Source organism: Propithecus coquereli, unplaced genomic scaffold, assembly GCF_000956105.1.
Source record: "Propithecus coquereli isolate 6110/MARCELLA unplaced genomic scaffold, Pcoq_1.0 Scaffold243, whole genome shotgun sequence".
Classification (NCBI taxonomy): Eukaryota; Metazoa; Chordata; class Mammalia; order Primates; family Indriidae; genus Propithecus; species Propithecus coquereli.
Genome location: NW_012147986.1, coordinates 1128799 through 1147494, shown reverse-complemented (window position 1 = coordinate 1147494; position 18696 = coordinate 1128799). Strand labels below are relative to the sequence as shown.

The following is an 18696-nucleotide window of genomic DNA, read 5'->3' as shown; positions in this document are numbered from 1 at the left end:
AAGAGTTTGCAGATAAGATGTAGTTTGTTTTAAAATAGAATATTAAAAGAAAGTAGTTGGGAATCGCATTTTTTTAAAGTTTTTGGGCCAATCAGGTTTGCTTTGGTATCTATAAAATGCATGCCTGCCTTATATTCCCCTTTAGATTGCAAACTTCCTGTGGCCAGGGATCTTCTCTAAATATGGGTCTAAGGACTTTTGGGTGCTTGAATTAGCTTCCAGATATACTCTAATTCTAGATGTCCTATAAGTTATCTCTGTCATCTAGGTATTCTTTGACTCCATCGGGAACAAGGGTTCTACAGACCTAAAACCTTTTTTCCCCACAGAAATGAGAATGCAGGTGAGACAAACAAGCAAAGGAATGGTTCACTGTCTTACGTTCACATTCTCTGACATCCAAGTTGAACTGCTGTAATGCTCCCAAGGTGAGCTGTCTTACTTCAGCTTCCAGCAAAAGTTGCATCAAGGATGTGGCTAAATGCTTGCAAGCAGACATACATGCTGTCTGAGCCACCTTTCCCTGAAATACAAGAGTGTAAATGATAAAGTTAATGAATATAATGAAATTCCAACAAAAATTAAGATACCTTCTTTTTTAATAAGGAATTTCTCTAAGGCTCTCCCCACCATGATACCCTTGCATTCAGATAATCTTGGAATTAAATTTTAGCTCCATCGCCATCAGTCATGATAGCTATAACACTAAGCTGATATTCACATAGCCCAGCTATTTAATCAATAAGCACTTTTTTCCTCCTAAATTGAAAGTAGATACACAATACTTAAAATCTTAAGTACACTGAGAAAGAATATTTTACAGAGAATAAATTTCAGATTCCCTTTCAAATATAATTCTTAAAAAGCAAATGCAAACAATACTCCCTCAATTATCTATAAACCAGTGTTTACTGCTTATGATTTAATGCATATAAAATGAAAAGAATGATTTAAACAAAAGTCACCTGAAAAAAAAATTGAAAGCATAAATTTTATTTTCTTAGAAAATACTGAGATTTATGAATATAAACTCTAATTTTTAAAATATGGATTTTAAAATTAATATTGTACTGTCTCTGTAAAGGATTTAAAGTACTTTACATGTAGGGAATTACACCTTAGTCCCAAGTCAAAGTTACACATCACAGAAGATACACCTATTTTTTCCCAGGTATACAGTATATCAATTTTATTCCCATGTTATTTATCATCCATTCTAAAAGAATGATATATGTTTTTAAAAACCTGAACTCAAATTAGTGAATTATCCTTCCTTTGAAATTATGAAATATTTCAGCCATATAAAAAGACATAGAATCATATTATGAACACTTATGGATCCAATAAACATTACAAATACAGTTTAAGCCCCTATGTGATATCCTTAATTATTTTCCTCCCTCTCCCCAGAGATGACCATTATTGGTATTAGGTATTCCACTTGCATTTTAAAAGCACTGATATGATAGTATATAACCAGAAACAATATATTGTATTATTGTTCATAGTTTGAAACTTTCTATGATATGATAGGAAATGTGACCTTCTGCAACTTCCTTTTTCAGTTCAATATTATAAAGGTGAAGATTTTTTAATGTAAGGCATATAGCTGTACTTTATTCCTTGAATTGTTTTATGGTATTCCTTTTTGGAAATATACCACAACTTATTTGGCCATTCTTCTATAGTTGGAGATTTAGGTTGTTTGTTTTTCTTTTTTTTATTTGGCTATTATAAACAAAGTAAATCACAGAATTATATGTTATATAGGTCTATTAAGAGATCATGAAAATGCAAGATTATGTATACAGTATCCCTTTTATGTATTTTTTCATGTTTCACTGGGCCAGGACCTTCCACAAAAGTAGTAGGCTTTCAATGGAAAAAAACATAAATAAATAATACCATGATAAAATTTTCAATTTGCATCTTTTTAAATATACCTTGGATAATTTATTTAGGATTATTTCTCAAACCTACCAGGATGTAGTGTATCAATACTGAGATTCATAATGCATATGCTTATATATGAAGAGAAACACAGGTAGAAGCCAGACTCCCAAGTATCTAAATTTTATAAATTTTTATTTCTTTGACAAAATTTTATTTTATAGTATAAAAATAACAACAATGACCTATTTTAGTATACATACTATAAATATTCTTCATCAGTTTGTATTTTCTGATAATCCATACTCTGGATGATTTAAGACAACAAATGGGAATGCTTAAGTTAGGGAGTAATTTAGAGACCAAGTGGGAAAGAGGCAATGGAGGCATGAAGAATCCTAAAGAGAAAAGTGACATTATAAAAGAAATCCACATTAAATGGCTTGGTTTCAACTAAACCCACTGGAGACCCAAGACAGGTACCTCCAAGGAGCAATAGGGTTCAACATAATTGTCAGACTATGCCCAGTGTGAACTCCCAGAAGGCACAGATCAAATATTAAATAGCTTATTAACTTTAATATTAACATGAAACATGGACTTAATTTTCAAGTCTACATTAATCAATAGAGCCAAAGATATATATGTTATGTTACTCTGACATACTGGGTTATTTAATTGCCTTCCAATTACTTTCCACCCTAATTTCCCTCAAGCGAATTCTTTATTTCCAAACAAAGCTATAATGGCAGAAATGTATGTTTTCAGTGTTAAATAGTTTCCTAATTTTGGACAGCATTTTGGATCTTTGCTAATTCATAGTCTACTCTCCATTCTCTTCCTCATTTCTGGTTTCCATTACCATGCTATCCATAGGCTTTCTAGAAAAAGATAAATACAGACTCAGGCAATAACAACCAATCACCAAGCAATAAAAATTGGTGATTTTACCTTTTTAAGCAAGTAATCAAATATGGGGCAGACCCTCTCTAGGAGCTCACAGGCAAAATCTATAGGTTGAGGTAAGAATTCAGAACATAAGAAAACTAACTTAACCAAATGTCCTATAAAACTGCCTTTGAATACCTCTAGGAACAGTTTCAAATCAGCCATAATCTCACATAGGCTATATCTTATGAAGCTATGTAAGTACCAGGGCACACAGACTGCACAAGAATGAAGACAGAATGTCAGACAAGAGGAAAAATGAGTTAAATATCATCACCATATTTTGAACATATGAAGAACCTGTGATGCAGAGAGATTTGGGACACAAGATCTTACAACTAGCTCTACAGGCCATGTCATGCTGTCTATGAATGCATTTATAATATTTATATAAGCCAAGATGGTCAATAAATATCAACCACATGAACTGAAAGTCAAGTACCAAAGCACTTATATAGTTCATACTATTTCTCAATCCAGTCACAAAATCTCTTGTAAGTTTTGGAAAGGGCAAAGGAGTAAACTCATGAGAAAATTCATGATGTCAATTCAAAGCCAGGCTATTACCATAGTGAGAACATAATGAGGCATGAGTTAAAATTCATAAAAATTCTTCTTTTATTTTTACCATGTAACTCGTTGGTAACCAAATCAACTCATTTCCCTTAAAATATACCCCCGATTCATATACACTAATTTTAATTACCCCTTTTACTTCCTACTTTCTCCCTGTTTTTACTGTTCTACATATTCAACTTGTACCATAACACTTTGCACTGGATGATACAATGCACTGTCACTTTATGCATGTACACTACCTTAAAAAGTACATGGTTTGCTCTTGAGAAAAACAAAAATGGAAATATACTAAAACTTATGGGATACATAAACAGCAGTTTTAAGAGGAAAGTTTATAGTAATAAATGTCTACATCGAAAAAGAGGAAAGATCCCAAATAAACAACCTAATGCTACACATCAAGGAACTAGAAAAAGAAGACTATCCTAAATCCAAACTGAGTAGAAAGAAGGAAATAATAAAGATCAGAGCATATATAAATAATATAAAGACTAGAAAAACAATAGAAAAGATCAATAAAACTAATACTTGGGTTTTTGAAAAGATGAACAAAATTGACAAACTTTTAGCTAGACCAAGAAAAAAGAGAGAAGACTCAAATAAATAAAATCAAAAATGAAAGAGGAGACATTACAATTAATGATACGGAAATGCAAAGGATCATTAGAGACTACTATAAGCAATTACACACAACAAACTGGATAACCTTGAAGAAATGAATAAATTTCTAGACATAAAAACTACCAAGATTGAATCATGAATAAAAATGAGTAAATAGATTAAATCAGTAATCAAAAACCTCCCATCAAAGAAAAGCCTGGAATCTGATGGTTTCACTGATGAATCTTCTAAACATGTAAGGAAGAACTAATGCCAATTTTTCTCAAGCTCTTCCAAAAAATTGAAGAGAGGGAACATTTTCAAACTTTTTTGGAAGGCCAGCATTACACTGACACCAAAGCCAGATAAGAACAATAAAAAAAAGGAAATTATGGGCCAATATACCTAAAAAAAACACAGATGCAAAACTCTGAAACAAAATACTGGCAAACTGAATTCGACAGCACATTAAAAAGATCATTCACCATGAGCAAGTGGGATTTATCCCTGTGATGTAAGGATGGTTCATCATATGTAAATCAATAATTATGATACACCATATTAACAGAATGAAGGATAAAAACTATATGATCTGGGGTGGGAATTGACAGGTAAAAAAATAATAATAATAATAATAATAAAAACCTATATGATCATCTCAATAGATGCAGAAAAGGCATTTGACAAAATTCAACATGCTCTCATGATAAAAAACTCTCAACAAATTAGGTATGGAAAGAATGTACCTTAACACATTAAAAGCCATATATGACAAACCCATAGCTAACATCATACTCAATAAAGAAAAGCTTAAAGCTTTTCCTTTAAAGTCAGGAACAAGACAAGGGTGCCCACTCTTGCCATTTCTATTCAACATAGTTTTGGAAACCCAAGGACTCCACCAGAAACTGTTAGAAATAATAAAAAAAATTCAGTAAGCTTGCAGGATACAAAATAAACATACAAAAATCAGTTATGTTTCTATATACTAACAACAAACTCTGTAAAAGAAATCAACAAAACAATCTCACTTATAATAAATCCAAAAAAAAAATCTTAGGAATAAATTTAGCAGAAGAGGTGAAATATCTGAAATACATGTACACTGAAAAGTACACTGTGAAATATCTGAAATACATGTACACTGAAAGAAATTTTAGAAGACACAAATAAATGGAAAGATAACCCATGTTCATGGACTGAAGGAATTAATGTTATTAAAATGTCCATACTACCCAAAGCAATCTACAAATTCAGTGTAATCCCTATCAAAATTCCAATGACAGTTTTCAACAAAATAGAATAAACAATCCTAAAATTCATATGAAACTACAGAAGAAAATAGCCAAAGCAATCTTAAGCAAATAAAACCCCAAAGCTGGAGGCATGACACTACCTAATTTCAAAATCTACTACAAAGCTATAGTAATCGAAACAGTATGGTACTGGCTTAAAAACAGATACATAGACCAATGTAACAGAATAGAGAGCCCACAAACAAATCCAGGCATTTATGGTCAATAGATTTTTGACAAAGATGCCAAAAACACACAATGGGGACAAGTCTCTTCCATAAATGGTTCTGGGAAAACTGGATATACACAATGTATAACAATGAAATTAATCCCTTGTCTCACACTATGTATAAAAATCAACTCAAAATGAATTAAAGACTTAAATGTAAGACCTGAAACTGTAAAATTACTAGAAAAAATATAGGGGAAAATCTCAATGACATTAGCCTGGGCTATGATTTTTTGGATATGACCTCAAAAGCACAGGAACCAAAAGCAAAATTAGATAAGTGGGATTATATCAAGCTAAAAACCTTCTGCACAGCAAAGGAAACAATCAATAGAGTGAAGGGACAACCTATTGAATGGGAGAATATATTTGCAAATCATACATCTGATAATGGGTTCATATCCAAAATATATAAGGATCTCAAACAAGTCAACAGCAAGAAAACAAATAACCCAATTTGAAAATGACCAAAAATCTGAATAGACATTTCTCAAAAGAAGACAACAAATGGCCAAGAGAAACATGAAAAATGTGCAACATACTAGTCACCAGAAAAATGCAAATTAAAACCACAATGAAATATCACCTTGTACCTATTAGAATGGCTATTACCAAAAAATTAAAGATAACAAGTATTGGCAAGAATCAGGAGAAAAGGGAACCCTTGTACACCGTTGGTGGGAATATAAATTAATATGCCATTATGGAAAACAATATGAAGGTTACTAAAATAATTAAAAACAGAGCTACTATTTGATCCAGAAATCCCACTGGATACAAACATCCAAAGGATATAAAATCAATATGTCAAAAAGATAGTTCATTACAGCATTATTCACAATATCCAAGATATAGCATTAATCTACATTTCTATCAATGGATGAATGCATAGAGAAAATATGGTGTATATATACACAATGGAATACTTGTCAGCCTTATATTGTCTATGTAAAAATTGCTAAGAGAATAGTTTTAAGTGTTCTCACCACACACAAAAACGGTAAGGATGTGAGGTAATGCATATGTTAAATAGCCTGACTTAGCCATTCCACTATACACACACACACACACACACACACACACACACACACACAATATTATACACCATAAATATATAAAAATTTTACCTGTCAATTTAGAAAAAAAGAATAAACTCTCACAACATGTAACAACATGGATTATTTTCACAAACATTATTTTGGGCCAAAGAAGGCAGATATAAAATTGGATGTATAATTCCAATTATATAAAGTTTGAAAATGGGCAAAACTAACCATCCTGAAGACATGTTACATCCCTGCTTAAAACCCCTTCCATACCTTGGGGAAGAGTGATTACTCAAAGGGGTTCATGGAGACTTCTGCCTAATATTTTCTAGATGATGCTTATACAGGGTGTTCCATTTGTGAAAATGCATCTAGCTCTACATTTATGATTTATTCCCTTTTTTGTGCACATGTTATACATCATTAAAAAGTTTACTTAATAAAACAGAAATACATGATTTGCAAGGAAACTATGGATTTTTTTTGATATACCTATATGAAGTGTATCAGGACTGTGCAAAGTTAAGTTGGTACACAGCTGATGATAGCTAACTTTATGTCTTGAGGATATCTGATTCTCTTCTAAGAAAATGGAGATATCCACTATTTCTTACCCAAAGACACAATTAAACACAACTAAGACAAATGTACAGAGGTCTTACAAACTCCTTTGAAGAAATAAGAAAGCTCAATATTCATTACTTTCAGTTAGTATGTAATTCAATTACACAATAACACTAAGTGTCGTGTCAGTACTAAATGCGAGTGAGTGAAGAGCGTAGAGAAAGCATCACCATCATCGATACCACCAGGCTGCTTCCATTGATTGAGCATTGACTATGTGACAAATGTTTTCAAAATATTACCTCATATAATTCTCACAAAAACCACATGAGGTATTTAATCCTCAGTCTACAGAAAAGAACAGAGAAAGAGAGGTTAAGCAATTTGAATGTATTCACCTAGTGGTGAAGCTACGATTTTAATCCAGCCCTGTCAGATTCCAGACTCTTAACAATCACTTGATCCTGCCTCCTAGTAAAGGGCCTTTTGATACTTGCTACATCTCTTGGTTGCTCTGTGACTTGGGACAAGGGAATGGAGAAAGAAGGAAGATAAAAATCACACAAATCTAAAAGGCCAGGGTACTGATTTTCTTTCCCTCTTTCTCATCTAAGGAAACATCAAGAAAAAGCTGAGCTCATAGCAGATATTTATTTTATTTTATTTTTTAAATTTTTTGTAGAGGCAGGGTTTCTCCCCATTACCCAGGGTGGTCTCAAACTCCTAGCCTTAAGCAATCCCCTGCGTTGGCCTCCCAAAGTGCTGTGATTATAGACATGAGCCACCACACCTGACCCACAGCAGACATTTAGAATGGATTACAACCACAACTCTTTGTCAACTTATTGGGAACAGATCCTGAGTCCTAGACCATCAAAGATCTTATCTAAATTATCTCAAGTGGCCAAAGCCAAATCTTCTCTTCCTGTGGATAATCTTAGCCAGTTTCAAGTAAGAAATATGGAATGAGAACTAGGAAGTATTCTGTGAAGAGAGTCATCCTTTCATACTAACTCTTTTTTTGTTTCCTGAGTAAAACACCCTTGCTTACATTTTGGTGTGTCAAATTTTCTCTTTCTTTAGTTACTCAATGAGTTATTTCACTGTGAAATGAAGAAAAGTTCAGACACAGAAACTGATCTAGCAAGGCAAGTGAGAACTACTCCGAGAGAATACAAAGGCTACCCTATAAAATGCTCCCTCCTTCCATGTACCAGTCCCCCTGAAATAACCTTTCTGGTTGAGGCTCTGTCTCCTTAATCCTCTAACCTGACTTTTACTATAAATCCTTCCTTTATTATTTGGATCCTTGTCTTCTGCCCCATGGAACTTGAGTTTTTGGATTGCCCCTTTAAATTTCCTTTCTTCACTGAACAAGAAAGCTATCTTGTTCTGTTTTCCTCAATATCCAATAGCTATGAATAAGGCTACTTCATTCCCAGAGTACTAAGTCTCCTGTTAATTTAGGACAGGAGTTACTCAATGAGTTACATTTTAAGGATTAAATTCAGGAAATTCCCATATACTTGTATTATCTGCAACCCATGCCTGGAAGTTTGGTTCCCCATGTGCTGAAGAAATCTCATGGCAAGGTCTTACTCCACCTTTATATCTAAACCACCTTAAAATCATACATCCTTCCCTAGTAGATTCTCCTACCACTGAATCCATGTCTTAAGAAGAATTAGGTCCTGTTTAAAAAACATCTTAAATTCTATTAGATTATCTGTATATAAAAGTACACTCATTAAAAGAATGCAGAAATCACCATTCTAGACAAACAAATGTTTCCAAACAGCTACAGAAAATGAGGCTCAAGGATGATGGTCGAAATACCCTGGGAAAAATATGGGGTATTATTAATATTTGATGATGTGAGTAGAGCCTACAATGAGATGGTGTTCCTCTGGTAAATAAAAAATAAGAAAAACAAACCAAATATGAAATAAAGAAAAACAACACCTACCTAATTTGTCATGAAAAAATTAAGAAGTTCAGAGGAAAAAGCCATTGTCAAAAGATAGCTGGACATATATATTGAGGATATGGATGGAGGATTCAGAGGATAGATACAACAGTCCTTTATACCTGGTTCTGAGACTTTCTCACGTGTTTCCCTTTCTTATTCTCAGCCATTTTTCAAAAGACATGCAAAATCCTTTTTTGTTGTTGTTGTTCTTTGTTTTTTGAGACAGATTCTCACTGTGTTGCCTGGGCTAGAGTTCTGTGGCGTCATTCTCGCTCACAGCAACCTCCCACTCTTGGGCTCAAGCGATCCTCCTGCCTCAGCCTCCCGAGTAGCTGGGACTATAGGCATGCGCCACCATGCCCAGCTAATTTTTTTCTATATATTTTTAGTTGTCCGATTAATTTCTTTCTATTTTTAAGAGAGACGGGGTCTCGCTCTTGCTCAGGCTGGTTTCGAACTCCTGAGCTCAAACAATCCGCCCACCTCGCCTCCCAGAGTGCTAGGATTACAGGCATGAGCCACTGCGCCAGGCCGCAAAATCCTTTTTAAAACACTTTTGCTATGTACATTTTCACTGAGATATAATTACATACGGTACAATCTTGTGTACATCTTGATGACTTTTATATATTAAAAACCTATGAAATTGCCATCCAGATAAAGATACAAAGCATTTCCATAAACCTCAAAGTTCCTCATGCCCCTTTCAAATCTGTATACCACCTATACTTTGAGATAACAACTTTTCTGACTTAGACACCCATAGATTAATTTTGCCTATTCTAGAATTCATATAAAAAAATCCTACAGATCCAGCAATTCCTCCTCTGGGAATATACCCCAAAGAAATGAAATCACCACCTTGAATAGATATCTGCACTCCCACGTTTATTGTAGCATTTTTCACAACAGCCAAGGTAAGAAAATAATCTAAATGTCCGATAACCGACAAAATGGATAAAGAAACTGGTACATACATATGAAATATTATTCACCCATAAAAAAGAAGATACTGCCACTTACCACAACATGGATAATGCTGGCAAACTTTATGCTAAGTAAAATAAGCCTGACAAAGAGAGAAAAATATTGTATGATCTCACACGTAGAATCTTAAGAAAAAATTCAAATATTCAGAGATAGAGGACAAAACAGTGGTTACTAGGGGTGGTGAGGGGTTGAGGATGGAGGAAATGGGGAGATGTAGATCAGAGGATACAAAGTAGCTCTGTATCTTTGTATGGGATTCATGCTAAATGATTAGATTTTATCTGCTCTCACCACTAAAACAAAAAAAATGGTAACTATATGAGATGATGAATGTGTTAATTTGCTTATTCATTGGAATCTTTTTACTATCTATATGTAACCCATAACATGTTGTAGACCCTAAATATATATAATATAATTTATTTTAGTAAAAGTAATCCCACATTACTGTCCTCTTTTGTGCCTAGCTTCTTTCACTCAGCATGTTTTTGAGATTCATTTATGCTGTTGCCCTCTTCCTGATTTTAGGGATAAAATATTAAGTCTTTCATCATTAAGTAAAATGCAGGTTTCTCATAGATACCCTTCATCAGATTACACGAGACTAAACTGCTGAAAAGTTTTTTATTTTTCATAAAAGGATGTTCAATTTTGTTACATGCTTTCTCTGTACCTATTAAGATGATAACATATAAATATATTAATATATATTTATATAATACAAATCCACTTAGGTACAGTGTGTCATCATTTTTGAATATAATGCTGGATTTGATCTGCTATATTGTGCTGAAGTTTTTTTTTTGAGTCTGTTCATGCAGGATATTGGTCCATAGTGTTCTGTCTAATATTGTTTTTGTTTGATTTTGCCATCCGGGTAATGTTGGTCTCATAAGGTAAGTTCAGAAATGTTTCCTCCACCACCTCCATTTTATGAAGGATTTGTTTAGGATTGGTTTAATTTCTTCCATAAATGTTTGATAGAATTCACTAGTGAAGTCATCTCAACATAGAGTTTCTTTGTGGGAGGGTTTTAAAACAGATACTCAAATTGTTTATTAGAAATAAGCCTATTTAGATTTTCTGTTTCTTCTTGGGTAACTTGTAATTTATGTCTTTTGTAATTTTTGTGTGATTCATAATTTGTGTATTTCAAAGAATTTAACCAAGTCATCTACATTGTCTAATTAATTGGCATAAAGTTGTTCATAGTCTTCCTTTATTATAGTTTTAATTTTTGTAGGATCTGTAGTGATATTCTCATTTTTATATTTGATATTAGTAATTTGAAATTACTCACAAGAAAAAATATTAATACCTAGTCCAAAATGTGAGTATTCCCAAGGCTGTGAAACCTTGCTCCATTAGTGGTATCCCACAAACTGTGATAGGTGGTGTTTTCATTTTCATTAAGTTCAGAAGACTTTTTATATTCTTTTGTGGTTTCTTACTTGATAAAGGGGCTATTTACAAGTATCTTGTCTAATATCCAAAAATTTGGGTATTTTTTCAAACGTCTGTTATTGATCTCTAATTTAACTCTATTGTAGATGCCAAACATAGTCTATACAATTTTACTCCTTTTAAATTTATTGAGGTTTGTTTTATAGACCAGAATATGGTCTACTTAGTGAATGTTCAGTATGCACTAAAAAACTGAGCTGGTGGTGGTGGTGTAGTGTCCTATATGTAAATGTCAATTAAGCAAGTTGTTTGATACTATTGTTCAAAGTCTTCTCTATCCTTTCTGATATTCTGTCTACTTGTTTTAACAACTACTGAAAGAAGTGTTAAAATTACCATCTATAAGTGTGAACTTGTCTATTTATTCTTTCAATTTGGTCAGTTTTTGTTTCATGAATTTTGAAGATCTGTTATTGGGCACAGACACATTTCAGGTTGTAATGTCTTTTTGATGAATTGGTTCTTTTATCATAATTAAATGTCAATCTTTACCCCTAGAATAATCCTTCAAAATCTACTTTACCAGACATTAATACAGAAACTCAATTTTTGTTATTAGTGTTTGCGTAGTGTACCTTATTGTTTGCTATGACTTTTAACCTATGTGTGTCTTTATAATTTAGAGTGATTTTCTTGTAGACTCAATATAGTTGGTCCATTCTATTTCTTCCAGAGGAATAAGTATCTGCCATTTATTCCAAGTGTTTACATCATATAATTATATTTAATATAATTAACAATGTGGTTGGATTTAACTTTATTACTTTGATCTTAGTTTCCCTTTTGTCTAATCTGCTGTTTATTTTTCCTATTTTCTTGCCTGCTCTAAAATTATCTAAATTTTTTATAATTCTGTTTTCACTCCACTTTTGACTTATTAGCTATACCTCTTTGTTTTATACATTTAGTGGCTTCTAGGCTTTATAATATGCATCTTTAAATTATCACAGTTTACCTTCAAGTAATATTATGTGAAGTCATATATAAGAACAGTATCTTGCATTCACCTCCTTCCATGTGATTATTTTCACATATTTTACTTCTATATATGATATAAATATAAATATTATCATTATTTTTGCTTTTAAAAGTCCATTACGTTCAGGCCAGGGTTTTTTGTTTGTTTGTTTGTTTTTTGTAGAGACAGGGTCTCACCATGTTGCCCAGGCTGTTCTCTAACCCCTGTGCTCAAGGGATCTTCCATCCTTGGTCTTCCAAAGTGCTGGGATTTTGCACTCACTTGTAAGTGGGAGCTAAACAATGGGTATACATGGTCATATAGAGTGGTATAAAGGACTTTGGAGACTCAGAAAGGAGGAGGGGTGGAGGGCATGAGGGATCAAAAATTACCAGTTGGGAACAATGTACCCTATTTGGGTGAGCAGTACCACTAAAAGCCCTATATAATCTACCCATGTAACAAAAAACCACTTGTACCCCTTAAATCTATTGAAATAAAAAAATAAATAAAAGTTCATTATGTATTAAATATATAAAAATGAAAAAAAATTTTATCTTTCCTGTATGTTTTTCATTTCTGCTGTTTTTCATTCCTTTATGTAGATCCAAGCTTCCATCTTATATTATTTCTGCCTGAAAAACTTGCTTTGATATTCAGGTCTTCCAGCAATAAATGCTCTCAGCTTTTGATTATCTAAAAAAGTAATCATTTCACCTTCAATTTTTGCTGCATATAATATTCTTTTGTGACAGTTGTTTTTTTACTATATCAGCATTTTAAATGTATCATTTCATTATCTTCTGGCTTGCACAGTTCTTTCTTTCTTTCTTTCTTTTTAAGACTGGCTCTTGCTCTGTTGCCTGGGCTAGAGTCCAGTGGCGTCATCATAGCTCACTACAACCTCAAGCTCCTGGGCTCAAGTGATCCTTCCGCCTCAGCCTCCCAAGATGTTATGATTACAGGCGTGAGCCACCACACCCTGTCCATTCATATATTTTTGAAATACATTTTTGCTGGGTTCTGAACTGTTTTTCCTTTGAAATTTTAAAAGTTTCATTCTGCTGTCCAATGGCCTTCATCATTTCCGTGAGAAGTTAACCATGATTCTTTTTGTTTTTCCCATGAATGTGTTGTTGTTCCCTAGCTGCCTTTAAGATATTTTTCTTTATATTTAATATTAGCAATCAGACCATTATGTGCCTAGCTATGGTTTTCTTTAAAGTTATCCTGTGTGTGCTTACTGAGCTTCCAGAATATGTGAATTTTGGTGCATTTCTTCTGATGTAAAAATTTCTCAAGCATTATTTCTTTAAGTACTCCTTTTTTACCATTTTCTTTCTTTCCTCTCCTTCTGGCATGTCAAGTACACGCATTTTAGACTTTCAATTGTGTTTCACTCCATTCTTAAAATTAAACATAAAAATTTTGTTCTTTTTTTCTGTGTGTTTCAGTTGGCTGTTTTCTATAGACCTGCATTTGAGTTCACTAATCTTTTTTTTTTTTTTCCAGCATGTTATGGGGGTACAGATGATTAGGTTATGTATGGTGCCCTTACCATCCCTCCCCCTCAAGTCTGAGCTTCAAGTGTGTCCATTCCCCCGGAGGTGCGCATCGCACTCATTGTTTGTGCATATGCCCATCATTGTGTAATGATGTTTTAACTGAAAGCCCATGGTGTTTGTAAGGTCTCTCTTTGGGCCCAATCCTCAATGTCTCTGCCAGGCAACTACTAGAATATTTGCTCAGCAATCACTAGTTCAGCAGCTGTTGTCTTTTAAGCCTCTAGAGTGTATTCTATCCATGTACAGCTTAGAAATCAGCCAAGAACTAAAGAACCCAGCCACAGTCCAATTTAATGAAGATTTTTGGGGGGGTCATTTCTTCTCCGTTTCTCTCTTCTTTGGAATGCTGCTTGTATAAATCTTATACTTACTGACATCCCAAACATTGATCCCTTCTTTCATTTGGCAATACTGTGATTTTATATTTTCTCCAGGTTTTACAGTTGTTTATGGTCAGAGAATAAGGCTAATACTAGGTATGACATCACAACTAGAACCCCAAAAGTTCTTTTTATTTTACCAATTTATATCAAACAAGAAAAAAAAACTATAATAGCTATTTAAATAATTTTTCCCTGGTCAATAATTTTATATGCCTCAATCTTGATTTCCATTCTTTTATTGGCAAACATTTTTGCTTTATTAAAAAAAATGCATACATATATTTGTATTTTGAACCCAAATTTAAAATACAGGGTAAAGGGTATAGACATTAATCAGGGCATCCCCAATAACACCACCAGCAAACACCTTAGCTTATGCGTTCCACTGCTAAAGACTAATAACAGGGCCGGGCGCGGTGGCTCACGCCTGTAATCCTAGCTCTCTGGGAGGCCGAGGTGGGCGGATTGTTTGAGCTCAGGCGTTGGAGACCAGCCTGAGCAAGAGCGAGACCTTGCCTCTACTAAAATTAGAAAGACATTAATCGGCCAACTAAAAATATATATACAAAAAAATTAGCCGGGCATGGTGGCGCATGCCTGTAGTCCCAGCTACTCGGGAGGCTGAGGCAGTAGGATCGCTCGAGCCTAGGAGTTTGAGGTTGCTGTGAGCTAGGCTGACGCCACAGCACTCACTCTAGCCCGGGCAAAAAGAGTGAGACTCTGTCTCAAAAAAAAAAAAGACTAATAACAATGTCAATGCAAAAGCAAAGAAAAATATATAAAGGTAAATAGACAAATTATAGATATATTGTTTAACTTAAACCAACATTCACTTTAAATATGATGCCCTGGAATACTGACTTTAACTTTTGTCTCAGTTTCATCATCTGCAAAATAGAATTATAATGGTTAAATAAAAATAAATCCTATGGAGCATTCTGCACAGTACCTGGCTTATATTAAGTACTCAGTAAATGACTTGTGATTATTATAATTTTTATTCCTATGATCCTGAATATGGAAAATCATTAAAAATAACATTAAGTATATTTGCTTAAAATGTAAGTATTTTATGAGTGCATAATATTTCTACTATTTATGTCTTTTATAGAGTCATAGATTTTCTTCTTTTAAACCAAATAATTCTGTCTGGGCAAAAAAGTAGAAAGTGTACTTCTTGTTCTGAAGCAAATCAAGGAGAACATGCAATTAAGTGCCAAACTGAGCAGAATAAACTCTAAGCTCTATATAATTTTAGAAGAAAAAAGTTATGAGGCCAAAACAGTCAGGGAAGGCTTAACAAAATTGGTGGGGCTTGCTGGGTGACCCTCATTACACCCCAACAACAATAATATGTAAATTTTTTAAAGTGGCTTAGAATTCAAAATAGAGGTACTATAAAGTATTCTACAAATAACAACAACTACTACTATATAAACCTTCATAGAATGAGAAGTCTTCACAATGAGAAATAAAAACTGTTTCTCTTTCCTCAACTCCTGTTCAGGTTAAAGGTCAACTTCATCAAGTCATCTCATTAACACAGACATGTCTTTGAAGGTATTCAGTCTTTGCCATGCTTGACATTTCACCAGACTACAACCAACATGCCAAAGAATCAGATTCAAATATTAATGAGCAAAAGGTCACAATGAGGTAATCTCCAAAGCTCTATTAGTTCCTGTTTTCTGACACTATCCAATTCACAGTGCTCTTTTTCCAGTCCTCTCTTACTACATATATTTACAGTCACTGGCTTAGTTTCAAGACACACCCTTTAAACTGTAATTTCACTTAAAGTGCATTTTAAGTGGAGGCCTCCCAGATGCCAGATCCCCAATCCAAGGGTGATCCATAGAGATATAAAGTTAGGATAAAAAAGAAGAAAGGGAATCGACTAAAAACTAAATCCAATTTTGATATTTAACTACTCGAACAATAAAGAAAAAGAAATAAAGGAAAAGGAAAAAAGGAAAAATAAAAAAGAAATCCTCTCTTTCAAACTTTCCAATAAGCTATTTAATAATGTGACAAAGCAAAGAGTATTAAAATATTAACCAAAGCTTCCAAGAAAACCTCTATAATCTCAATTGTTTATTGAAGACCTTTACAAACCTCATAAAAAATTAAGTGGGCTTGGAAAAAACACACCACAGCCATAGGAGAAAGTTTACAAAACACAATGGTACAGACGCCTGCCTGTCTGCCAGCCAGTCCCTTTTAACTTCCACATACAACTTATTACTCAGTTCCTAACTGGTCAATACCCTAAATAAGAGCATTTCTCCTCCCAAACACCTCATTACCCTGAGTTTCTTTTTTGCTTTTTTGAGCTAATGTATCCTGTAGGTGCTCTGGTTCATTATTTTCTGCCAATAACAGATACTTCATTTCAAATATTTAAAACTTTAGGTTTCTCTGAAGGAAATCATTTAAGATCTTCTTTATATGAATTTAATTAGCTCTTTTAATTAAGCTCAATATAGGAGAACAGTACATGATCCATCATGTCCATTTTATGGGAAGTGGTAGTAAAAACAAGATAGGACTAGAGAAAGTGATACATAGAGAAAGAGCAAGAACTTTGGTTCATATTACCTTAGGTTCAAATCTTGGCCCTTTCACTTATGTGACCTTTAGGACAGTTACTTAATCTTGGTTAATTCATCTTCCTCATTGTAAAATATAGATAATGACACCAAATTTATAGAGTCTGTATGCAATAAATGAGATAATATAATACGAAGCTCTGTGCAGTGTGTGACACAGATGGGGCTGAATAAATGGTCACTGCTTTATTATAAAATGTTCCTGTCTTTTTGAGAAATACTGAACATAGCTTAAGGGAAATTTTTTTTCCAGGAAAATCAATCATTTACTAAGTCATTTTAGTTATTAACAAAACAAAACAACTTTTACAATAGTAGTTAGCATTACATAGAGAGAAATATATATGTGTAATTCATTTTATAAAATAAAATTTTAAATATAAGGGTTTGCCAGGCAAAATAAATATCTCATATTTCTTGAAAAGTGGTTATAGGAAAATTCAACATAAAATTCTGATATGAGCTAGCCTCATTATCAACTTTCATAAACCTAGAAATCCACTCTGACTCAATCTTGTTGGAGGATACAGAACATGAAATGTGAATATTTAACTCAGTTTGGGATGAGAAATACTCTTAAATCACTTATACCTTAAGGAAACAGCCTGCATATTTTCCCTATCCTCCTCTTCATCCTTTCTGAACAGCCCTCAAAAGGAGCTATTAAAGAGGAAACTTTTCATCACAGTGTATCTGTGTGAAAGGACCAAAATATGTTAACAATTAGAGAAGAGGAAACCTAAAGGACTGCCTTGTTAATTAAGGAACTTGCTATCAAAGAACTCATTAAAAGGTAATGAAACTAAATGGCTATTAAAATAAATAACCACTGAAAAAATTTTGTCTTGCTAATAGCCCCTCAATATAGCTTCTTCTAAATACTTGCAATAGTAAAGACCTAGAAAAAAATGAAAAGCCATAGCAATGGTAAAACAAAGATTGACAAATCCAGAGATGAAGTGATCCTAAGTAGAAGGCAAACGCTGAATTGAGAAAAACCTACCTAGAATTTAGAATGTAGGACATCGAACATCCTTGAAAAGTCCTTTAACATTTATCCTGTTCTCAGAGACCCTGGATAATGTGTAATAGAGAACTAGGCTCTATGCTTCCCTATTCCTAGCCATTAGGTTAGAATATGGTTCTTCCTATTCTTAGTGACTCCTTCATCTACTGCTTATCACCCAGCTTCTTTCTTATCTAAACATGTAGAAGTGAAAGGTAAAAAAACCTGCAAAATTGTGCATTATTTGCAGAGATATAGTCACTTGAGCAAAGTAAGCACAAGAACTGAAGGATCTTTGTAATAGAACGTGCTAGAAATTTATTATTTACATTGTACTCAACAAGTTCAGAACATTTTCAGAGTACCAGAAACCAGTGATAGGAAGAACATGCCACCTCTACCGAAGAAAGAATATATTTTCAAAATATGTTGGCTGCTTACTCATCATCCATGCTCTCTTTTACTTCAACAAAAATAATCCATGGCAATATGAACAGTTAGAAAAATTATAATTCTCGGCCTCTTGTCATATCTGAGAAGCAAATAATTCAAAGTAATGCCTACAGAATCCCTTTTGTTTCTTTCTCTTCCCCCTCCCTTC

General features: G+C 33.5%; 1 protein-coding gene across 1 annotated transcript in view; it reads right to left on the bottom strand.

Annotated features, from left to right (window-relative positions):
* The window catches only part of EXOC6B (exocyst complex component 6B), a 595194-nt gene that overhangs the window by 181461 nt on the left and 395037 nt on the right, over positions 1-18696 (bottom strand). Inside the window, exon 19 of the mRNA XM_012646509.1 lies at positions 382-523. Within this exon, the coding sequence (XP_012501963.1) occupies positions 382-523 (142 nt within the window). The remainder of the gene's footprint in view (positions 1-381; positions 524-18696) is intronic.